The sequence below is a fragment of the Cornus florida genome, unplaced genomic scaffold, assembly GCF_030987335.1.
Source record: "Cornus florida cultivar Cherokee Brave unplaced genomic scaffold, ASM3098733v1 CherokeeBrave_3.0.0_Hap2_Chr06, whole genome shotgun sequence".
Taxonomy (NCBI): Eukaryota; Viridiplantae; Streptophyta; class Magnoliopsida; order Cornales; family Cornaceae; genus Cornus; species Cornus florida.
This window is the reverse complement of record NW_026775576.1, coordinates 80,698,288-80,723,765: the sequence shown is the minus strand read 5'-3', so window position 1 is coordinate 80,723,765 and position 25,478 is coordinate 80,698,288. Positions and strand designations below refer to the sequence as shown.

Sequence of the window (25,478 nt, the reverse complement as noted above, 5' to 3'; positions counted from 1 at the left end):
AATAATAATACCAAAGATAAAGTAATTGACTGGCTTTCTATTTTTAAATTTAACTTTTATTTTTCTAAATTAAATAATTACTTTCAGAGAAAGAAAGAAAAAATAAATAAATTGATTGAAATAGAGTTGATGATAATTAGACAGTGAGGTTGATTTTTTCCCTTTCCAATGTCCTTCCACTAAAAAATTTGGTGACTTTTTATAACTTTCAAATAACCACCAATTAGCAACATATTCACATACTCTCTCACACGCTATATTGTTTCATTTGGAGTTCAATCGTTACCTTCCAAGCTATTAATGATGATAAAACAGCACATCATATATAAAGTTCAAAATGAATAAATATTGTTACAAAAAGTTTATAAATGTACAGATAAATCCTAGTACTAATCAATCTAGACAATATAATTATGGTATAACTATTGACATCACAACCAATAAAATGAGTTTATTTAATCCACTATTTATCTTCGAAATCCAATTAACATTTTCATAAACATATATAAAATACGTAATAATTTATTCTGACCCACTTACGGGAATTAATTTTACACATTGTTGCCAAAATCATTTTTCTCTTCCTTCTTCTCAGACAATTATTGGTTAGTCTTTTAGGGAAAATTGTGATTATCAAGTGATGAATGGAACGTTTCGCTATCATCATAAAAAAAAATAATAATAAAATAAAAAAATTAAAAAAATTAGTGATCGAACAAAATTATGTGACATAACAACTCTGCAAAAAAAAAAAAAATTTAAAAATAGTGACAGTATTTCAGAGATCTAGGTGATAGAAGAAAAATCAGAAATGGACAAATAGATTAAATAAAAAGATAACGCCACTGACCTCCAAATGATTTAATTTTATATAGTATATACGTAAAGGTAGTCAATTTTGTTACGTTTAACCCATATTGCACAACAGATGCTAGTTTGTCTTTATTGAATTATTAGTATTATTTTTTGTTTCTTTAACCAAGCTATTGTTCCACGTTATATAATCATTAAAGCAACAAAAAAACCATTTCACCAACCATTCTATTGCACAAGCACTATTATTATATAAGCAGTGATTCTTATATCGAATATTTATAAATTGTTTAATTAAATAATTTTTAATTATTTATTTATATCAAATATAATTAAATAGAAAATTTTACTTTCTTATTTATTATATATTTAATCAATTAAAAAATAAATATAACAATTCACTGGAATTACTCTGTTCAAAAATAATTTCCTTATTATATATAATTATAAACTAGAGAGGTGTATATTAGTTTTCTAGACCAAATTTTAGTGGTAATTTGTGTACATTGTTTGACCAACTCAGTGTCGGGTCTCGCATGCAAACTTAATATTATCTCAAATCCAACATTTACATTGGAGGTGGTGAAATTGTTGACGCCCAAAAACTCCATTATAATCAGAACAACCAAAACAAAATGTGGTACACTCCGTACCTCACATTATATCAGACACAGTTGTTCGATTTTTAAATTTCTTATCTTGACCCTCTTTTATTTGTTTGTGAATATTTTCAACATTAGCAACTTTTAAGTGGTCATAACATATCTCCTAAAAACCAGCAATTATTGGTTAATCTTTTTTGAAAAATTGTGATTATCAATTGATGAATGAAATGATGTGTGTTGATATCAATAAAGAACAAAAACATGTGACATAACTCTGCAAATTTTTTTAGAAACTAGTGGCATTATTTGAGAGATCTAGGGTGATGAAAAGAAAAATCAGAAGTGGAAACATAAATTGAATAAAAAGATAAAAGAATTGACGTCCAAATAATTTAATTTTATATTCAAAGGAGTCCAATTTTGTTATGTTTCATTTAGATTGCACAATCCACCTTTGTAATTGATGCTAATCTGTCTTTATTCAATTATTAGTAGAGTATTATTTTTTGTTTGTCTTTTTAGTTATTTGTTTTAGTTGAATTAATCTTTAAAATTATTTGTTCCACGTTACATAATCATCAAAGCAACAAACAAACAGCCATTTCAAATTTTCAACGACCGTTCTATTGCACAAGTGACACAATCACAATAGTTCAGGGGGCATTTGTTAGATCAGGAGAGTTTTTTGCAATTAGCTGATAGTTCGGACGTTTTTTGCACTTCACCCAATATTTTATAGTAGAAAGAAATTAAGCAGAGACAGTTTATTAAAGGACATGCAGTAAGTAACAAAATAATAAAATATATGTGGTGACTGAGAACTAAGAAGAGATGATAAGATAAATACATAATTATATATATATATATACACACATATTTATTATTATATATGTATACATTTAAAAATTCAAAGTATCCAGTATAAAAAAAAATTTCAAAGTATCCAATATAAAAAAAGAAACTTTGTCTTGCAAGAAATATCAGTGTGTGTTTGTGTGTGAGTGAGTGCGTGTGTGAGAGAGAGAGAGAGAGAGAGAGATGGGCAGTGGTGGTGGTAGAGGGAAAGAGGAGGTTCTTCCTTTATTCGAGACAAAGGAAGCAAAGGGTAGAGTTTTATATAGGATCTTATTAATTGTCCACAATATTTACATAATCTATTATCTAAAATTGTCTCATTCATCTATTTTTTTCTCATCTATTAAATTTTTTTTCTTTCTTATGATGAAAACATAAAACTTAAATTCAAAATCGCATTCTAATTTCACATGTTTGTTGCCAAAACCATTTTTCTCTTCCTTCTTTTTAGGCAATTATTAATTAGTCTTTTTTGAAAAATTGTGATTATCAATTGATGAATGAAATGACGTGTGCTGACATCCTGAAAGGACAAAAACATTTGACACTCTGCAAATTTTTTAGAAACTAGTGGCATCATTTGAGAGATCTAGGTGATGAAAGAAAAATCAGAAATGGGGACATAAATTCAATAAAAAGATTGCAACAATGACCTTTGTAATTGATGCTAGTCTGTCTTTATTCAATTATTAGTAGAGTATTATTTTTTGTTTGTCTTTTAGTTATTTATTTTAGTTGAGTTAATCTTTAAAATTATTCGTTCCACGTTATATACTCATTAAAGCAACAATCAAATAGCCATTTCAAAATTTCAACAACCATTCTATTGCGCAACCACTATTGTATATACATAGAGATGTGTGTATATTAGTTTTGAAGACTAAATTTAAACTTCTCACAACGTTGTGAATAATGTTATAATTTGTGTCCATTGTTTGACCAATTCAGCGTCTGGTCTCACATGCAAGCTTATCCCAAATCCAACATTTTCATTGGGGGTGGTGAAATTGTTGATCTATTTCATATTCTATTAATAAATGTGTGAAGTCGTATTAAATCAAATAAAATGTATTAAATCAGATATAATTATTAGATTTTTAGATTCCGGATCTTATCATCACAAGAAAGTCTTTATCGTAAATATTTTCAACAATATATGTGATCCACTACCCTAAGAAGAGATGACAAGATAAATAAATAATTATATATATTTATATTATTATATATGGGTACCCAATATAAAAAGGGAAACTTTGTCATGCATGAAATCTCACTCTGTGTTTTTGTGTGAGAGAGTGAGTGAGTGTGTGCGAGAGAGAGAGAGAGAGAGAGAGAGAGAGAGAGATGGGCAGTCACGGTGGAGGGGAAGAAGAGGTTCTTCCTTTATTCGAGACAAAAGAAGCAAGGGGTAGAGTTGCATATAGGATCTTATCGTCCACAATATTAACAGGTATATGTTTGATATGGGTGTACAGGTTAACAAACATCCCAACAGCAGAAGAAGCTGGACGGTGGGCTTGGATTGGCATGTTCATGGCCGAACTGTGGTTCGGGTTGTACTGGATCGTCACTCAATCTGTTCGTTGGAACGTTATCTACCGTTTCCCATTCAAGGACAGGCTCTCCAAGAGGTACTCTCTTGACTCTCTCTCTCACACACAAATACACACACAAAAATTTACAAAACCATGGCTTCCACAGTTCCACACCAACTAAGTATTGCATGGTACTCCAGAGTATCGACAGGGCCGACTCAATTCGCAAGACCAATTAAACACTTTGGTACGCGGGCTATATTATGTCCGGTCAATATATATATATATATATATATATATATAATTTTAATTTTAATTTTTTCTTTTATGTTGCCTTTCGGAAGTCTATTAAAATATGGTTAAAATTATTTTATAAAATTAGTATGTTAAGATTTTGTTTTTAACTTTCACTTGCATCTCAATTTACTTTTTTTACATGCGGATGGACTCTTTTATCTTTAAATTTTTAATACAAAATGTATAGGACAAATTATATTGACCTCCCCTTGTTTGTCAAATAAAAATGACCTCTCTCGATAATTATATACGTATAACAAGGACTTCCCTTTCATTAACCAATAATAATACTGTTACTAATAAAAAATAATGATATCATCAATTTTTTATTTTTAAATTCTTATTCTATCCCTCAAAGAAATGTAAATAAATTAACTAAAATATCCAAATACCCTCATAATTATTTATCCTCTCTCCTCTCAAATCCTCTCTCCAATATCTTTTTCTCTCCTCTCCTCTCTCTTTCCTCCATCAAACCCAAAAAATAAAGTGTAAAGCGCCGTATCAATTCTGTCCCTATTCGCCGGAAATGGTTCCGTTGCCGGTACAAACTCCTTGATGTCCCGTGCACACCGTTGTTCATCGCTGGTTCATTTCCAAGCCGCTTGCTCGCCGGGAAAGAAAGACCCATTTCCTCGCTGATAAGTTCCTTGCTCCACTGCTGATCCGTCCGCTTCACTGCCGGACATCTCTGTCTAGACCGAACTAAACAATCAAACCAGTCATCAGCATCATAACCAAGCTTTCAACGCCGTTCAGTCAATCCGCCGGCATCCTTGCTTGTCGCCACTGTACCTCTTTTTACTGCCGTTGCTGAACAGCCCCGTGCCGTTCTTCTTGCTCGCGCGAGCAGTCCAAATGCACCAGCATCGGGCCGATTGCTTTGAGGAATACTGGTATAAAAAATGTGGTGGCTAATACCAATGCGAAGCAAGAAGGAAGAAATACAAAGTGGTAATGACTATCTTAATAAATTACTCTCATATATTTCGAATATTCCCAATATCTCAAATTGGGAGCTTTTCTTAGCAGTCCGATGACGAAAAACTCCATTAACTCCGGCACTCAACAAGTGATTGTTCAAAACTCAAACCAAACACAAAATCGTCTAGTGTGGTTCCATGGTCTGTGGAGTGCAGAAATTTTGTTCTTGTGCCCAAAATATGAATTTGTGCTAACCGTGAGCAAGGATGAACAGTGGGTAGAAAGGATTTGTTTATGATCAGTTTCGGTTCATCAGAATCCGAAAAACTAAGCTCCGGCATCAGATCGGTAGCGGTAGAGCTTGCTGAAAACATGGAGGGAGATCTTAAGTCCGACGGGTTTCGACATCTCACGCTCTGCAACGGCGAGGGGCAATTACGGAATATGAAAGGATGTCGTGATTCCGGCAGAATACAACGAGCTTTGTGCTCGACGATGGCTGTTGTTTGATGGGCCGACGATGGTGAAGATGATGGCATGGGTTACGACGACAACGGATGGAGCAGGGATTCACAAGTGTTTAGGATTTTTGGGCATTTTTGTCTTTTCAAATTACATTATGTTTTTAATAAAATACCATATAAATATAAAAGGGTAGAAAAATAATTTCATTAGAATCGTTAACGCCGTCAATCCAAAAACTCTTATAGGGGACGCCGTCGTTGTTATTTTGACAAACAAAAGAGAAAGACAGTATAACCTGCCCAAATATATATAATCTTGAATGATAGGGAGGCCCCTCAGTGTGTGTATATATATACATACTATTTGTACACTTAGTCCCCCACGTCATCTATGATCCCAAGCAATCCTAACCATCCAAATGCATACATCAACTCCTTCGCTCTCCTCTTCCTCCAGACCAATCCTCTTCAGATTCTTCATCTATGATTTCTTTAGACTATCACTTTCTTATATATTTATATATATATATAGTTGACAAACATCACATTCGACGCCAGTCCACTCCGCAGTTCAACAACCCGTCGCCCACTGCCGCAGCTGAGTCGCCACCGCCAGTCCTGCCGATTTCTCCACAGCCCCGTCACCCACCGCCAGTTCCGCCGACTTCTCCACCGGGAAAGAGAGAGACTCGGCGGGATTGAACGGCAGTGAGCTTGCGGTCCATCTTATGCCGGATGGGTCGTTCCGAGCTCGCCCCCTGTTTTGTTACTTTGTATGTGTGTGTATATATATAGTCTATAGATAGATATATATGTGTGTGTGTGTATAAATGTATGGATGAGATTGATGGGTAGATTTGGGACCAAAATCGTCTGCTGTGGAAGAAGAGGAAAAGTGAATTGGATGTTGGTCATTAGATATATATGTGTGTATATATTTTATATATATGGATGAGATTGATGGGTGGAGTTGGGACCAAATGGTATGCTGTGGAAGGAAGAGGAAAGGTGAATTGGATGATGGTCTGAGGAGGAGAGAGAAGAAGAAATGTGTACGTGGGGTAATTTGGTTATAAAAATAGTCAATAACATGTTAAAAGGTTGCATAATTATTTAACATCTTAAAAGTATTATAGCTTTATTAAAAGTTGAAATTTGGAGTATTAGTGAAATATTAAATTGATAATTTAAATTTAAATAAAAATTAAAAATAAATTCTTCATCTAACAGTGATATGACGTACCCTTAGAAAATGTGAGTGTAATTTTCCCACCATCTATTCCATGGATTCTCGCCACTTGCTTTATTTATTTATTATTATTCAACCACATGATTTGATTACATCAATCAATCTATTGTTTTTTCATATACTTTTATTTAATTAAACAGATTTAATAATTACTCATCTTTTATATTCTCTGAGTGAGAAGATCTTACATTTTTAAATTAATAAATTTTCTTGAAATTTAAAAAGAGGTGAGAAATTTGTAATAAATCCAAACACTTTGTACAAAATGGCAACTTTTTAGATCAATCTCTTGTCTTGATTTTGTTTAATTCAAAGAACAACACTTTGTACAAAATGGCAGCTTTTGGCATTCTTTGATATATTAAAATGTTAATTACCACAGATATGGGGACAAGTTGCCTGGAGTTGACATTTTTGTATGCACGGCTGATCCCACAATAGAGCCATCAACAATGGTGGTTAACACCATTTTATCAGTCATGTCGTACAATTATCCATCGGAAAAATTGAGCGTTTACCTCTCCGACGATGGTGGGTCACAATTCACATTCTATGCTCTCTTAGAGGCCTCTATGTTCTCTAAACATTGGATACCATTTTGCAACAAGTTTAAGGTTGAACCAAGGTCTCCGGAAGCCTATTTTTCTCGGAATTCTGACACACAAGACATGGCATTCGAACAAGAATGGTTGGCTATTAAGGTAACATACTAGATTATTCAACCAATGTATCTACTAATATATCTACTATCTTAAACGTAAGATAATATGGTAAATTATATTGATTTCTCCGATCAAATGCTTTAATGATAATGATCTTCTCTTTAGTTTTAAAAATAATACTAACATCTATGCAATGCCGGTCAAAGTAACGCTGACCACCTCAGTTATAAAATCCGCCAGTATTTTTAATTGATGTTGTGCTTGAAAAAAATTGAAAATCAATTTATCTTTGGATCGATTGAAAAGATATTTTTGTCCATGTGTTGTAACCAAAAAAGTACAAAATGAATATAATTGTCATTTAATGCATTAATTTGGTAAATAGACAATATTGACAAAGAAGGTCAATATTATTTTTAAAATTATAAGAGAGGTACATGTTATTTAGATATTCAAAAGGAGAGATCAGTGCAATTTATTTAAAATAATAAATAGAAAAATAAGTGTATGCCCACAAATTTATGTAGGTCTGTGTGTGTGTGTGAACAAGGTACGACATATACAAACTATCCACATGCATAAATTTATATGTATTCATTGATAGTTTTATATACTTATTCTTTGGGAAAGTTACCCAAATATGCATTTAGGCTCTGAAACTACAACTATTCGAAAATGCAAAGTTATATATATTTATGGTTATATGAAAAATCATATTTCATCCAAGTATGTGACCAAACTACCCTTGTAGCCCTTAAGTCCGGAATAAAATTAGTGCATTTATGGACTATAAAATTGATGCTTCAATGTACGCATAACTCATAAGTTACTTGTCAACACACTAAAAGTGGTGCCTTATTTCAGCAAGAGCAATTTAGTCATTATATTTACATGAACACTAATTTTTTTGTATAATTCTTGCCATGAGAATTCAACATAACTTGGTACTTTATCAAAAAAAATCTAACGATCCATGATCTGAAGTAATCATAATTTATCTATTTAAATTTTTTTTTTTGAGAATTACACTAATTATTGCTCCATTAAGTAGGAAAGAAAAAAATTGAATGGAAGCGATCAGAGAAAAAGGAATGGATGAAACATTCAGGAAGAGATTGTATCTTTTATTTTTTTTTATTCGGTTGGATGGAAGAGAAGAAAATAAGCTCACAATTTATTATGTTTGTTAGGAGAGAATGTTTGTTAGGAGAGAAGGAAATATAAAATTTAAATTATTTTTACCATTTTATCCAGTAATATCTATAATATTGTAATTTATAGATACTAATACTATAATTTAAAATTTTTGCATATTATTAATTTAAAACTTTTTATTCCCTCTTCTCTTTAGCCTATTTTTTGTTATAAAGCATGGAGGATGACATATCCCTCCTATTGTAAATGTCATTGCATCATCTCTACGAAGTTTATTTTTTTCTTCCTATTTTCTTTCTGTAACTCTTACTTCCATCCTTCCTACCAAACAAATATTAATGGAGTTTTTTTATTTTTTATTTATTTCAGAAACTATATGGAGATATGAAATACCGGATCGAAACAGCCATTGAAAAGGGTTGTATTTCCAAAGATATAAGGGATCAACATAAAGGGTTCAAAGAATGGAGCTCTGAAGTAGCAAAGAACAATCACCAGTCAATAGTTCAGGTAATGTTTAGAACATATATATTCAGTGCTCAAAACATTTAATACCATTTGAATATATAATTTTATCACCAGAAAAATCATTGCTAATTTTTTTTTTTTCAGATTTTAATTGATGGAAGGAGCCCCAGTGCAGTGGATAATAATGGACATCAATTGCCAACATTAGTGTATTTGGCACGAGAGAAGAGGCCTCAATGGCCTCATAACTTCAAAGCTGGGTCCATGAATGCACTGGTAATCAATGTTTTAGGTTTTTTTTTTTTTTTTTTTTTTTAACTCGTAGAACCAAGTGTACCATTGCGCAGATTATCTATGTTACAACTTTTTGAAACAAGATAGAAATTTTTTGAAACAAAAACAATCAATAAGAAACTTATACATATAATTTTGGGCTAAAATATGAAAACTCTCCCATTGTTTACAAAAACTATTTACTAACTCCCTCAAGTACGAAAACTATCATAAAACCCCTCAATGGTTTTTAAAATATATTATATCACACCCCCTTATATCACACCCCCTCCCCATTAGTTGGGGGTCTAAAATTAACGAATCGCGTGCACCATGTATTGTATTAGAATGACCAAAATACCCTTTTGTTGACCCACGAACAAAGTCAGAGACCCACCACGTTGGTGAGAAGCACAGGTCATCGACCGGTCCAGTCAAGCAAAAACGTAGCCACCAAGATGAACATTGTCTTCACAAATCCAATGGCCATGGTCGCGAATAGTTTGTCGCTGTACAAAACGACGGCGTCTATGCCGGAAGGACGGCTATCAATATGTGACGGACGGCCGACGTAGGATGGAGAAACAACTCTTTGCACACGGCCTCACCGTGGCTGCATTTTTGCAGCAACGATGATCAAACCCAGGACATAACCATCATTAGCAGTTCAATTCACCATTCCAATCACCGCCGCAAGCACTGCCGAATTCGAATTGACCGGAGAAGGAAGAAACCCATAAACCATTGTTCGAGAAACACCAATCTTGTAACTTTCCCGCGAATTCGAATTGACCGGAGAAGGAAGAAATCCATAAACCATTGTTCGAGAAACGCCAATCTTGAACGAAGAAACTCAGAAACAATGGTCGCATAAATATCAATGTTGCAAAATGATCGGAGACCGAAGAAACGTCGTAGAAATACCAATGTTGTAACTTCCCGTCCACTTCAAATTGATCGGAGAAGGAAGCAACCCAAAAACCGTTGCCGCAGAAACACCAATTTTGCAATTTTCTGAGGAATAAACACAAATCTTGTAACTTTCTGGACAATTAGAATTAATCAGAGAAAAAAGAAACCCATAAACCATTGTCTCAAAAAAATCACTGTTGCAACTTTCCAACCACTTAGAATTGATCGGAAAAACAAGAAACCCACAAATAATTGTTGCAGAAACTTTCCGACCACTTCGAATTTAATCGGGGAACCAAGAAAGCCAGAAACCATTGCCGTAGAAATATCAGCCACTTGGAATTCATCAGAAACCTAAAAAAATAATAATAATATATTAATATTAATATAATATTAAGGACATTCTAGTCATTTCGCAGACACTTCACCTTTCCACAAAATGGGGATAATGTGATAGTTTATGTTAAAATGGAGGTAATGTGATAGTTTATGTTATATCAGGAATTTTTTTAAAACGGAGTTAGTAGATGGTTTCAATAGATAATAGGAAGTTTTCAGATTCTATAATTTTTCTTTCAATACATTCTAATTGTACTGATTTCAGGTTTTGAAAGCATTACATAATAACCTCATTATGGATATCATAAAATATCATCTACATGAGGTGGAAGCTAGTTTAGTGTTCACTGTGTGAAAACTGGGATTCAGTTTCTTGCATAAAAGAAACATTGATTGTGCAGATTAGAGTGTCATCAAAAATAAGCAATGGACCGGTCATCCTGAACGTGGATTGTGACATGTACTCCAGCAATTCAGACGCAATATTGGAGTCATTGTGCTTCTTCATGGATGAAGAGCGAGGCCACCAAATCTCATACGTACAGTATCCTCAATGGTACAATAACATCGCAAAGAACGATATCTATTCTAGTGTAGGCAGTGCACTTAATAAGGTTTGTACTCGAAAATGTTGTTCAAATTTTTTTTTTTTAAGACTAACTCTGCATTGGTTTATCAACCTATATATTTTCAAATTAATTATTTTGACATACTGACATTTTTATTTTTTATTTTATTTTTAATGATCTTGGTTGTAAATGAAGATTGAGCTTGCTGGTTTAGATGGATGTAGTGGTGCGTTTTATGGTGGCACTGGATGCTTTCATAGGAGAGAGGGTCTTTGTGGAAGGAAGTACTCTAAGGATTATAGAGCAAAATGGGACAATGTGACTGATACAATTAAAGATGTAACTGCAGATAAATTGGAAGAAGCATCAAAAGTTCTTGCAAATTGTAGTTATGAGACTGGTACTCAATGGGGAAAAGAGGTCTCTCTCTCTCTCTCTCTCTGTGTATATTTATGACAAAATATAATATAATTTTGATGACTTAGTGGTTGTTTATATGGAGTTGCAGATGGGGTTGATATATGGGTGTCCAGTGGAAGATATGGTAACAGGGTTAGCAATCCAATGCAGGGGATGGAAATCAGTTTACTATAATCCACATAAAAAGTCCTTCTTGGGTCTTGCTCCAGCTACATTAGATCAATCTCTTGTTCAGTTCAAGAGGTGGTCTGAGGGCTTGTTTCAGATTTTCTTCTCCAAGTATTGCCCTTTCATTTATGGGCATGGGAGGATCAAATTTGGTGCCCAAGTGGGACTCTGCAATTACCTTTTGTGGGCTCCACTTTCCTTTCCCACATTGTATTATGTCATTGTTCCTTCTCTTTGCTTGCTCCATGGCATTCCCTTGTTCCCAAAGGTACCAATCTTTCTTCTTTTTTATTATTTGTTTCTTTTTTATGTTATAAAATTTAAAATACTGGTTCGGATGAATAGTTCAGTCTCAGTTCGTATTCGTTTCAAGGTTTATTTAATAATAAATTTGAGCATGAACAACTCCTTGACAATTGCTCCCTCCGTCCAAATTTAAATATCATCATTGAGAACTGTGACTCACAACAAATCTCATTGACGACACTTAAACTGGGAGAGAGGGAGTATTTTCAAAGAAAAAAGCTATATTATATATAAAGGCGTTCTTAGGTGAGCATGTACCTCCAACATTGATACGACATGCTAACACGATACGAGACAAGTAAGTTTGAATTTAAATTTGATTATATTGTGTTCAGATCGTAATTATATTAATCCGATTTGACATTCTAATTAAACGTGTTATATTTGACTAATCAAACATTTATCACTCTTCTAAACTAAAACTAAATATGTCAGTGCTTTTGTTTTAAATGACACTAATAGTATTGAAGAATTTAAATTAGACTTGCCTGATCGTAGAGTGTCAACTCTTAATTTATTTATTTAACATATTACACTAGTTGTGTTGGGTCACTTGTTTAATCGTGTCATTCAACCTATATAACATGATACTAATGGTCATGCTACAGCACACATAATAGGTGAACACACGAAATACCACCGCTGTTCAAGCAAAGAGAGTGACAATCTACTCAACTTCAATTGCTTTATTAGAAAACTATCAAGCTTATATCCATCTATCTAGTGTTAAGTGTGTGTATGTGTGTGTGTGAGATACCCCTGGTTTAATGGCTTCTTGTGTATATCTCAGGTTTCCAGCCTGTGGTTCCTGCCCTTTGCATATGTATATGTAGCCAGGAATGTTTGTAGCATATTTGAGGCCATTATTTGTGGAGATACACTCCAAGCATGGTGGAACACACAAAGAATGTTGATGTTTAGGAGGACAACTTCATTTTTCTTCGCATTCATCGACAACATTCTCCGGCAACTGGGCTGTCATCAAACAGCATTCGCCATCACAGCTAAGGTGATCGATGATGATGTGTTGAAGCGATACGAGCAAGAGATCTTAGAGTTTGGAAGCTCATCTGTCATGACAACCATTATAGCAACACTAGCATTGCTAAACCTTTTCAGTTTTGTTGGAGGAATGAAGAGAATTGTTTGGGATATGGAGTTCAATGGTACTGGTCTTGAAGGTTTGATCCCAAATGCTGTTCTGTGCTGGCTAATAGTTGTGATTAATTCACCTGTTTACAAAGCCCTCTTCCTCAGGAGTGACAAGGGTAGCATACCATCATCAGTTATGTTAAAGTCTGTGACCATAGCTTCACTGGCATGTCTCGTGCCTGTTTATTAAAACAAAGGTCAAATCCATTGAACAGATGGTCAGATTTACTCAATCTTAATTCCCCTGTATCTTTTCCATTTTTGCAAAGTCATAACTTTCGCATCACAAAGAAGCAATCTTATCATTACAAGTGTTGCCTTACGAAATCTGATGCATATTGAAATAACTTAATCTAGCAAAAATTAATGATTTTAGTAAGAACTGCGTACTTTATATAAATGTTTTTTTTTTGGGTGGTAAATAACTTCATTTATATGTTAACATAACTAGCATTATTGTTTCCTCTTAATTTTTTTTTTTTTTAAATCTTAGTTTAATTTTCTTTTTCTTTTTCTTTTTTTTCTTTTTTCTCATCCCTGGTTGATTGTAAGTATCCCATTATCTTTCATTGATTTTCTGTTTTAATTTGTCAAAAAAATATTGATACACACTGTCTCACATCAATTAGTGAGAGTGCTTGGAATGCCCTCTAGACATAACTTTGTTCACGTAGTTCAATTGTAAACTGTTCAAATAAAAGTTGGTTTTATTGCCAAATCCATTCCCCGTTTTAATTCTGTTTTTCAAATTAAGGGGGTTTCAAAATTTTGTCAAACCCACTTAGATGCAAGATAATGGATAAATAAGACTGAAAAATGAATGAGAAAACCATACATATATACGTATATAATTATATATATGACCCATTATTGTTGTTGTTTTGACAAGAACCAAAATACAGGGGTTTGGAAAAACGAAAAAAAAATAAAAAATAAAAAATAAAAAAAGAAGAAGAAGAAGCTACAATCCAACTTAGAGGCCAATTCTAACTTTGAGAATGAAAATTTTAAATGCAAATGGGTAACTACAAATAACCATATGATTTTAGGTTTTAAATGCAAATGGGTAACTACAAATAACCATATGATTTTGGGTAACTACAAATAACCATATGATTTTAGGTATATTATTTGTAAAAAACAATTTTGTGGCCCCTTAAAATTTATTTCTTTCTAAAACACCCCTGGGCCTGAATTATTATTAAACATATAGGTATATAATTTGTAAAGTATTATTTTGTGTCTCTTCTAATTAAATCCCCGGGTGTCGCTCAAAAACCGGGCAAATTCTATCCGGGTGTCAAAGAGGTAAATTATTGGGATTAGGGAGTGTTAGTTTAACAGTTTGATAGCATCTTACCATTAGTTATGCTCAAGTTGATTTCTATGGGTTGACATTAAAAGCCCTAATTAATTAATTCACAACAGCTAGTTAGTCTGTTAAATTTGTTTAAAATGTCAATTTAATGTATAGACGGACAAAACGGTAGGCGGTTATAATCCATTAATTCATAATATAGAGTTGGTTTTTATAGATTCGAATGAATTATTCATTTATTACTATATACAAATTGACAGTCTTTTAAAATTTTGAAGCATTTATAAATTAAAAAAAAAAATAGTTAAATTTAAGAAAAATAACTTACTCATTAATTTTTTTATTAATTATTTTACACTCCCATTCGATGGACTTCACGTCAATCAAGACTTTTGTCAAATACCAAAAAATTAAAATTAAAATATTTTACTTAAAAATTTTATTTATTTTTTAAAATATATATTTAACGTTTTAGTAAACAATGTGATTAGAAATCAATATCTTTTGAGTCAGTAATATCTCTTTGAAATCTCATTTCAAAGTGAAAGATATATTATATTCTAAATATCATAAAATGTGAATAATAGAAAATAAGACTCATTCAACTATAGAATTAAATTAATTATTGGCTAAGTGGTATCACAATTAGGGTTGACTTTGACATTTTAAATTTATTACAAGTCTTTTTAAATCACTCAAATAACTCATTAATTAGCTTACTCGGTTGGGGGAGTTTGGCAATTTTTATTGTCACAACTTTTGTAATTTAAAATTGATGAAATTATAGAATTTGGATCTCACATCTATCATTTTATTTTGCACTGGCTCTACATTTTCAATTTGAATAATTTTATTATTAAAATAATAATAATAATAATAATAATATTACTCTGTTATTGATACATTTGTACGTATATAAGTAACACTTCTCTAAATCAAAAGGGAAAAAGAAAAAGTAATGGGACAACAACATAAAAAGTGCATCTCTCTTCAAACTTTGCATCCATTAACAGGCGACCAATTTCAAACTTGAGGGTATGACACCCTGCCATCTAACGTGAAAATCAGTTATTGTCAAGTGAGGATGGATAGGATACTTATTTTATGACATTCGATCTAAATTCGACATCATATGCTACACCACCTAACATCTTTTTAATAGTGTTGGTGATTTGGAGTTTACATTCTTTAAAATTGCATTTGCCTCAAAAAAAAGCTCCATCTTAATGCAATTTTCTCTTTATTTGAAGCTTATCGGGTAACACTGGAATCAGAATTATTTGGTGTGTTTGCATCTTGTATTGTTTACATACTATAATACATTACTTATGAATTAACAATAACGTTATTACATAAGCGGATCTAATATAATTATTTCATTATGTCGTTGTTACATAAGCGATTAAAAATCCAAGCATAATGTTGTGGTAATGTTTGGCTCACTCGTTGAGGTGGCGCCCCTTTGAGGTGACAGTGTCTTATCCCTCCACCACCTCTTTCTTTGTATTTTATTGAACAAGTTAAGATGAGATGCACTTCACCTCGCCAAGGTCTTACTTCATAAATATAATACTAAAATATGTGATATGATATATATATATATATATATATATATATAGAGAGAGAGAGAGAGAGAGAGAGAGAGAGAGAGAGAGAGAGGGAGCGCTTAATGTTGGTGTGTTTGAGAGAGAGAGAGAAAAAAAAAGGATGGGAAGCGATGGGTACTACGTTCCTTTGTTTGAGACAGAGAGAGGAAAGGGTAGGATGATGTACAGAATATTTGCGACATCTATGTTTGTGTGTATAGTTTTGATTTGGGTTTACAGAGCAAGTCATGTACCAACATGGAGTGAAGATGGAAGATTGGGCTGGATGGGGTTGTTTGGGGCTGAGCTGTGGTTCGGTCTTTATTGGGTTGTCACTCAATCGGTTAGGTGGAACCTAATCTTTCGACGCACCTTCAAGGACAGGCTCTCATTAAGGTTCTCTCTCCACTTCATTATTTTCCCTCTCTATCTCTTTCTTTCTATTTTATTAATTTTTTTTTTTTCTCTTTATTTCCTCTAAATTTTCAAAATTTTCATTATGTTTCTATTTCACTTTGTTTGCACTCAATCTCAAAACCTTGGCTATCAGCTCATTTAAATGAGCAGAGTTGTCTAAGAAATGAGAATGAATGGTATAGTGTGTTCAGACACCCTCTAAAACAAATAAATAAAAAAAAAATACAAATAAGTAATGGTGGATAGTGTAATTGTGTTTTTGAAACATAAATATGTTTTTTTTTAAAAGTAATAAGAGAACAGTCTCAAATTACAAGAATATAACTAAGTCATGCATGAGTCATCTCTATAAGTGCTAAACTAGGTACATTGTTAAACAGGTATGGGAATGACTTGCCCGGAGTGGACATATTTGTGTGCACAGCTGACCCTGAAATAGAGCCACCCATGATGGTGATCAACACAGTTTTATCAGTCATGGCATACGACTACCCGCCGGAGAAACTTGCCGTGTATCTCTCCGACGATGGTGGGTCAGATCTTACCTACTATGCCCTTTTACAGGCATCCCATTTTTCCAAACATTGGATACCTTATTGCAAGAAATTCAAAGTGGAGCCTAGGTCTCCTGCTGCTTATTTTGACTCTGTGTCTGACCCACTTGATGATAATCATGCCAAAGAGTTGCTATTAATCAAGGTAATATATTTACATTTGTTTAACATTTCTCATTTTGGAATTGGAATAAATGTGGCGTCTGCTTGTAGTGTAGTGCTCTTAGTCAACTCATTTGTCATTAAAATATGAGCAATGTTAACCCTATGGGGTTGGCTCAAGTGGTTAGCAACTTGGACTTGTTTGGTGTTGGTGCTTCATGAAGCATCAAGGTCTAATATTCTACTTCCTTTGATGCAAACAATTCCTTGAGGTCACATATGCGGGTGAAAGCCCGAGCTTTACCAACCCGGGAAGGGGGGCCCTTTGCACGGTGTCTTGGGATAGTCAGGGCAAAGCCTCGGATACCCCATTTTCGAAAATAATAATAATAATAATAATATATATGAGCAATGTTATTCAAAGTGAATAGTAAGGACAAATAGCTAGCCTGACCTAATTAATTGCAATCATCAGATGTCTGAGTACTACCAAAGACCTACTGTAATGCATCTGAAAGAGGTTACAATCATAAGATATCTCACTTACCACAAATCTACTTTAATGCATCTGAAGGAGGTTATAAGTTATTCGGCAAGGCTATTGAGACTAACTATTTACTTTGAAAATTATTTTTCTTTAAATATATACTAACAATGATGTGGTTGAGATTCTCCAATATTGAATGAGGTGGGTCCCAGCATGTCATCCGTTTGGATGATTTTTCATTCCTTTTAATGTTTAGACTTACCAGGGAGTACTAGTTATTTTGTACAATGCTAAATTTGAAAGCTCCTCATCTACAATTTAAAGTAGTGATTTCTCCATATATATATCTTGAACTCTGTTTCAATTTATGAAATTATTCTTAGCCAGCTCTGTTTTCCATTGATGTAGAAATTATACGCAGATATGGAGAACCGAATTGAGACTGCAACAAAGCTGGGAAGAATCTCAGAAGAAATCAAATTTGAACATAAAGGATTTTCTCAGTGGAATTCAATTTCATCTCGCCGCGACCACGACACCATCCTTCAAGTACTTCAAATTTGCACTTTATTTGTAAAGAAATTCAAGAGATATGTGTGTGCGCGCCGCGCGCAAGTGTTTCATGCATTTTCATTTTCTTCTCCCAGATATTAATTGATGGGAAAGATCCGGTTGCTGTGGATGTTGAAGGTTGTGCATTGCCTACTCTGGTATACTTGGCCAGGGAGAAGAGACCCCAACATCACCATAACTTCAAAGCTGGAGCTATGAATGCTTTGGTAATGTCGACTACTCATTTTCTCTCATGAACTCGGGTACATATGTTGGGTTTAGATATGTTTCTGTGTGTCAAATTTGACAAATCTCCAACTCAATAAAAGGGGACACGGCTAAATATTCATATAATTTAGTACTCTTTTGTTTTCTAGAGTGAAAAATAAAAATAAAACTAAAAAAGCATAAAGACTTCATTCATTTTAGCAATAATTTAACAAAGGGAACAAATTGAAAAAATTGATTATACAATTATATATAATAAACTTGAATTAGTGGATAATGCTTGCTAGGTGCATGTTGCTTGGTCATGTCACACATATCCTCCGAGTGATGTGTGTTCATGTATAGTTTGTTACATAATTTTACATCATTTCTTTACTTGGTATAAAAAAAGTGATTGATCGAATGTGCAGATAAGGGTGTCATCAAAGATAAGCAATGGACCGATAATTCTCAATGTAGACTGCGATATGTACTCAAATGATTCTCAATCAGTGCGCGACGCTCTGTGCTTCTTCATGGATGAAGAAAATGGAAATGAGGTCGCTTTTGTGCAGTTTCCACAGAATTTTAAAAATATTACGAAGAATGAAATATACAGTGGTTCCATGAGAGTAATTAGCGAGGTGAGTATATAAATATATACTATAATTCATAAAAATATTTGAAAGTTACTTAATGTGTTATTTCCTTAATTTGCTAATATTTATGCATGATGGTTGGCAATCAAGGTGGAATTCCATGGTTTGGATGGCCATGGAGGTCCTCTATATATTGGAACTGGCTGCTTTCATAGAAGAGATACTCTGTGTGGGAGAAAGTTTACTAAGGCAAATGGGAGTGAATGGAAGAGTGAGAATGACATAAAGATAAAAGAAAGTGTAAATGAACAGGAAGAAAGGCTCAAGGATCTTGCAAGCTGCACATATGAAAATAACACTCAATGGGGAAAGGAGGTCTCTCTCTCTCTCAAAATATATGTGTGTGTGTGTGTGTAAGTCTGCGTATATCAGACCTTCCCCTGACACAGTGGTGGGAGTCTCGTGTACTGGGCTATCTGTTTTAGATATATATAAACGGATAATGATTCTCAAACGTATTAGTCTAATCAAGAATCCTAACCGAGGGATTTTTATTCCTGGGATTGATTGGATAAGGCCAAAAAGGACTCTGTTAGGATTCTCAGCTAGACTATTAGGTCTGAATAGCATTATCCTATATATGTATGTATTGATTTGAGAATGAAGTGTTAATTTGGACAATTTGCAGATGGGTTTGAAATATGGGTGTCCAGTAGAAGATGTGATAACAGGGTTATCAATTCAGTACAAGGGATGGAAATCAGTGTATTTTAATCCACAGAGAAAAGGGTTCTTAGGTGTTGGTCCAACCTCACTGGATCAGACACTTGTGCAGAGCAAGAGATGGTCTGAAGGTGATCTACAGATTCTGTTGTCCAAGTACAGTCCTGCATGGTATGGCCTTGGAAAGCTTCATCCAGGCCTTCTATTGGGTTATTGCGTCTACTGTTTATGGCCTCCAAACAGCTTGGCAACACTATATTACTCTATCATCCCTTCCCTTTACCTCCTCAAAGGCATTCCCTTGTTTCCACAGGTACATTGTGTGTGTGTCTGTGTGTGTGTGTGTGAAGTACTTTTTGTTGTATTATTTATCTAGAAAACTAAGAAAAGTGTAAATCCACGTTTAAGATCTTTACAGGAACTGCTAGCTACAGTCGCAACTGACAGCTCCTCATCCATTGATCATATATGTCATCAAATTAATTCCTTGAGATGATATGACAAACTGATTCTGTTTTTCTGGTTCAGATATCAAGCCCATGGTTTCTACCATTTGCATATGTGATAGTTGCCAAGTACAGTTGCAGCTTCGCTGAGTTTCTTTATTCTGGTGGCACTGCCCTGGGTTGGTGGAACGACCAACGCATATGGCTCTACAAGAGAACCACCTCCTACTTCTTCGCCTTGCTTGACACCATTTTGGGGTTCATTGGGTTCTCTGATTTAGCATTTGTGATCTCAACCAAAGTGACCGATGACGACACTTCCCGGAGATACGAGCAAGAGACCATGGAGTTCGGAGCCTCTTCCACCATGTTCAACATTTTAGGATTGGTTGCCATGCTCAATTTGATTTGCTTTGTTTGGTTGGTGAAAATGGTGGTCACAGATGCGGGGACTGTTTTTTATGAGACTATGGCTCTGCAGATTCTTCTGTGTGGACTTCTGGTTTTAATCAATCTGCCTTTGTACCAAGCTCTTTTTCTTAGGAAGGACAGAGGCAAAATGCCCTACTCTGTCACATTCAAGTCAGTTGTGTTAGCTGTATTTGTTTGTACTTGTTTTGCATTCTTATATTAAATTGCTTTGGACATTCACATTGTAAACTTCACAACTTTCAATGAATAGAAGTAACAAGAAATATATAGGGTGTAATATTAATTTTCCATTTTTTTCTTTACAAATGTAACCCCCCTCCCCTTCTATGTAATTTTCAATTTCCATGTAAATCAAGGAGGATTTATTCAATCACACCATTTGATTCTGTGGATTAAAAGAAGATTCCATATTTTAGGATCCATGAAGTTTAATTTGATTTCATAAAGTGGTGTATTCTTTTTTATCGATCACTACAATTTTAGTTGTTTCAGCTTGTCAAGGCACTTCAAAATTATACAAAATTTGGTGGTAAGATTAGATTATCATGAAAAATTATTTACCCTGCATCTTAATTCAAGATGTAGAGTAGGGATGGCAACGGGGGGAGGGTTTGGGCGGGTGTACCCTCCCCCACTCCTGCAATCGCTTAAAAACACCACCCCCAAAACCGCAAAACGAGGGGACTTTCAACCCCATCCCCGCCCCCATTTAAAATCTTTATCCCCGCAGGTACCCACCTTGCCCCGTTTAAGATCATAAATTCTCCTCCATATTTACTTTTTGTATCAACTAAAATTATATAATTATTGAAAAGATTCATTAAAAAAAATGGATGATAAATAGTTTAACATAAAATTCAACATTAAATACATTCTCTAATAACAATTTAACAAAAGTATTAACATACCAAAACCAAACAAGCCAAATTACATTGTTCTCCGTTTACTTATCTAATGAAATAAGGGTACTTAAGTAATTTACCTATTTAAACGGGACGAGGCGGGAGGAAAAACAAAACAAGCCAAATTACATTGTTCTCCGTTTACCTATCTAATGAAATAAGAATACTTAAATGATTTACCTATCTAAACAGGGCGGGGAGGGGCGGGGCGACCTCCCCCTGCCCCCGCACCGAACCCGTGCGGGTTTTCATTACATCAAACCATCTCCGCCCAAATAAGCTTAAACAGTCTCCCAAAACTGCCAAAAACAGAGAGTGGGCACAGGCCGAGTATCCGCGGAGGCGAGGCAAATTGCCATCCCTAATCTTGATACCAAAACTATGTCATTCTTGCATAACCTAATCTATTTTTTTTACCCTCTTAGAGGACATTGTTCTAGCAGCATGAATCATCATAAAATGGCAAGAACAACTATATATGCTTTGCAATTTGCATCTTGTAAAGCTGTAACATAGCAAAACTTCAGTTGACCTAGCCTAGTCAAAATATGAGCGCCTAAATGCATTACAATCCTGATTCCATCCAACAACCAAAAAAATACTATAGTTCAACCTATATTTTTCCCAAGGATTTATGAATAACCAAAAGAGAAGTCAAGATCAGTAGTCATAGCCAACAAAAGCACACAGGTAAACCAAAACCACTCCGGTAATCATATATGACAAATGATGGTTCAACAAAGTACCATGGACAAACGCTTCAGCCCATGTTGAGACAAACAAAAAGCTTAGCTTCAAATACTAATCAAACCAATATATATAGATACAATAAAGTTTGTTTTTCTTTCATCTTTACACTTTCACGAACGGATGAAGTTTTACAGCACACAAACTGGATGCAGCAGCTTCCATCACTGGTCTAAAGCTCCCATCTTAAGGAGAATAACATGCTCATCTACTAAAGCTCCTACATAGGGAGGGCGCTGTCAAGATTCTGCAGGTGGTATTTGCATGCAGCAAAACCATTTTTTCTGCAAATAAGTACATACTCCACATCAAAAGACGGTAAATTAATAGGCTCAAGAAAAACACAAGGGAAAAATGACAGCCAACCAATTGAATTCCGATGCAATTTCTGTATTCGGGTGATTGGGAAAGTTAATTTACTATTATTAGACATTAATCAATCATAGCTCAGGAAACTAAAAATTTTCCCTTACCAAAGCCAGTTTATAGAATCAGCCATAAAATTGCACCTGAAAGGAAGATTTCAATGCACAGACACTAACATTTGTCACTTCCTAAGTAATTAGACTGCAAATTGACCATTCGTTTGCTTTGTAGTTTGTCATCTTGCACCAGTGACTCCTAACTATCGTCACAGAAAGTATGGATTGGGACCATCTTACTAGTTTACTTCTGAGGAAGAGTATCTGGTATCCTCCAGGCCGGGATAGACAAATGCAGCGATACTTCTTTAGATACTGCTACCATCATAGATATAAGGAAAAGAACCTAGCATAATGCAAACTGATACAGAAGGCCAAGTAAACATGGCAATTGACAGCCTCAGAAATTTTTTCAATTATGGAAAAGCGGAAGTGCAACGGTGAATAATCAAACTACTTACAGTCTGAGGCTTGACATTATCCACTCCATGCTTAAAATTAGGATCCGCCTTTCCTGGTGACTCAGGTTGGCCACCCGTTTTTTTCTCATCCCTGGCCTTGTTAAATATTACAGTAAATCCCTCAGCAGAAGCAGGGTCATTGACATCCCATTCACCAAACTTTGGTAACGGTTGTCCCTTTTCCTGTCAGATAAAAGAAGAATGAATACTCAATACAAAAACCCATATAAATATTCTGAAGGTTTTTTTTTTTTTTCCCCTTGGCAAGAAACTCACACACCCACTTGTTTCCCTAATGGGACTTGAGCCCTGGACATGCCACTTTAGGAGGTAGAGGAAATACCACTAGGCTCAGCCTTTGGTAAGATTCCGAAGGTTTGTTAAACAGAATTTCCATCTCACTAATTCACACATGTTTTCAAAACTTAAATCTTCATTTAAACTATACTTCTTTGATAATTGAAGCTAAATCCATTCATTCAAAATCCTTTGATCCAAATGGAGTCTTAATGTATCAATTCTTTCTTTTTTTCTCTCCACTAATTTTTCCCCCCAACATTGTACCAAAAAATGGGGATAAGATATTTTCAACAAAGAAAATATCTTCTTCTTCTTTTTCTTCCGGATAACTAACAAAGAAAATAACTTTAAACCAAAGCACTAGTGGCTCTCTACTAATAATTTTCCGCACCCCACATAGTGAGTGAAAGGCAGGGTAGCTTTAAACCAAAGCAGACAGGGATTATACAAACAGGAGAAATGAAGCAGTAACTTATGTATTATGTATAAAGCTTTTACCTTCATTTAGAAATGAATGATCACATACTAAAATTTTTACATGACATTGCCCCTAGATTATACATTGAAAATCAATGTAAAGTCAGGCACCCAGCAACAACCTTACATGTTCAGAAAAGGGAAGGACAGAAAATAGAATCACCAGAAGTCAACTAGTCTAAACCCAATCAAAGAAATTGAGGTTTTAAGGCTTATATAATCAGTTTCTTTTCATTTGTTTTGACAAGTCATAGAGAGTTATACAATCGTCAACCAAGCTCCTCTCCATCATCAGCTTCTTGTGGCAGCTAAAGTTAATGTATGGTGTTCAAAATCCATATTGCAAATCAGAAGATAATTGGACAACAAAAAACACATCCTGTTACACAAACATGTAATTTCAAAATTGAGATAGGACATAATATCCATTTGATGGAATTCTCCATGAGTCTATTCAATTGTCAGGTCTCAAACATTCTTATCAAAGCTGACCAATACAATATGATCTCCCCAACTGACTAATAAACTCAAATAGCGCAAAAGAAATCAGATAATAAAATTATTCAGTGAATAGGCCAACAATTTTAAAAGCAACACAATATAAAATACTTTGACCAATATAATATGATCTCCCCCCACTGAGTAACAAACTCGAATTATGCAAAAGAAATCAGATTATAAAATTATTCACCAAATTTTTACACAACATAAATAATGCAATTGAACAAACTATCAGTTTTAGCTTACATAATACAGCAAGGAAAAATATATATTTTACCAAATATGAACTAAAAAGACTTAACATATTAGGGAAATAATTGATGAAAAATACGCAACAATATATGCAACTCCAAAAGAAGAGAAAAACAAACCAATTAGCCCCAACTTCACCCTATAGAGGAGCAAAACCAGGTTTCAGTTGCAAAACTTATTCAATTCAACTATATATACGCAAATAGAATTACAAAGAATAATTAGACATAAACCAGCTTAACATTGACAACACACAGAGAACATTTGAAAACCCTTGCAGCTCAAATTGAGCTAACCCAAATCCAAAACACCTAAACGATGGAATCAAAATATCTAGAGACAGCAAAATCAGATCGAGAAAGCTACACCATGCATAAGATGAAAATATATAGGAGAACACAATCAATTATATACTACTACATCATCATCATCATAATCATCATCATCATCGTCAACAAGCTAGAGAATGACCAAAAGATGAAGTTGATATCAAAATAATCAGATGCAATTAACAATTTAGGGTTACTAGAGAGAGAAATTCGTCCACATACCGACATGAATTCACAGTAGAGATTCTTCCTCTGGGCAGAAAATGACCACACAGCAGTAGGAGAAAGCGGCCGGTCTATATATATATGGGTGCAAAGCTGTGTGTACACCCAGTTAAAAAACTATTATCAAAGTATCTGCTTTTATATAAGAGCATAATATCTAATGTCCCCACCCTTGACATGTGAACCCAGAGAATATTGGGTGTTGACCCCAACAATAACGGAACGGTGTTTTTCGTTACACTGTTTTGACGGAAATTTGTTGATATACCATTT

General features: G+C 34.2%; 3 protein-coding genes across 4 annotated transcripts; 2 read left to right on the top strand and 1 right to left on the bottom strand.

The window, feature by feature from the left end:
- The first annotated feature begins 3,600 nt into the window (after positions 1-3,600).
- LOC132312285 (cellulose synthase-like protein E6) lies at positions 3,601-13,426 on the top strand. Its single transcript, XM_059810589.1, has 8 exons — positions 3,601-3,904; positions 7,125-7,443; positions 8,929-9,069; positions 9,172-9,303; positions 10,953-11,165; positions 11,316-11,540; positions 11,629-11,976; positions 12,805-13,426. The coding sequence occupies exons 1-8, from the start codon at positions 3,618-3,620 to the stop codon at positions 13,354-13,356; spliced, it is 2,217 nt and encodes a 738-aa protein (XP_059666572.1). The 5' UTR covers positions 3,601-3,617; the 3' UTR covers positions 13,357-13,426.
- A 2,676-nt stretch (positions 13,427-16,102) lies between these two features.
- On the top strand, positions 16,103-20,990 carry LOC132312284 (cellulose synthase-like protein E1). The gene is made up of 8 exons (XM_059810588.1): positions 16,103-16,466; positions 16,868-17,186; positions 18,039-18,179; positions 18,278-18,409; positions 18,821-19,033; positions 19,139-19,363; positions 19,677-20,024; positions 20,240-20,990. Exons 1-8 carry the CDS (start codon positions 16,192-16,194, stop codon positions 20,789-20,791), a joined length of 2,205 nt encoding a protein of 734 aa, XP_059666571.1. The 5' UTR covers positions 16,103-16,191; the 3' UTR covers positions 20,792-20,990.
- A 1,192-nt stretch (positions 20,991-22,182) lies between these two features.
- Positions 22,183-25,341, bottom strand: LOC132312283 (protein NOI4). Of its 2 annotated transcripts, XM_059810586.1 has the most exons (4): positions 25,203-25,341; positions 23,122-23,304; positions 22,901-22,975; positions 22,183-22,522 (listed from the first exon to the last, which is right to left on the bottom strand). In XM_059810586.1, exons 1-4 carry the CDS (start codon positions 25,206-25,208, stop codon positions 22,478-22,480), a joined length of 309 nt encoding a protein of 102 aa, XP_059666569.1. In that variant the 5' UTR covers positions 25,209-25,341; the 3' UTR covers positions 22,183-22,477. The 2 variants fall into 2 exon arrangements, with proteins under 2 accessions (XP_059666569.1, XP_059666570.1); XM_059810587.1 differs by lacking the exon at positions 22,901-22,975 and having other exon boundaries at positions 25,203-25,338.
- Between the last annotated feature and the right edge of the window lie 137 nt (positions 25,342-25,478).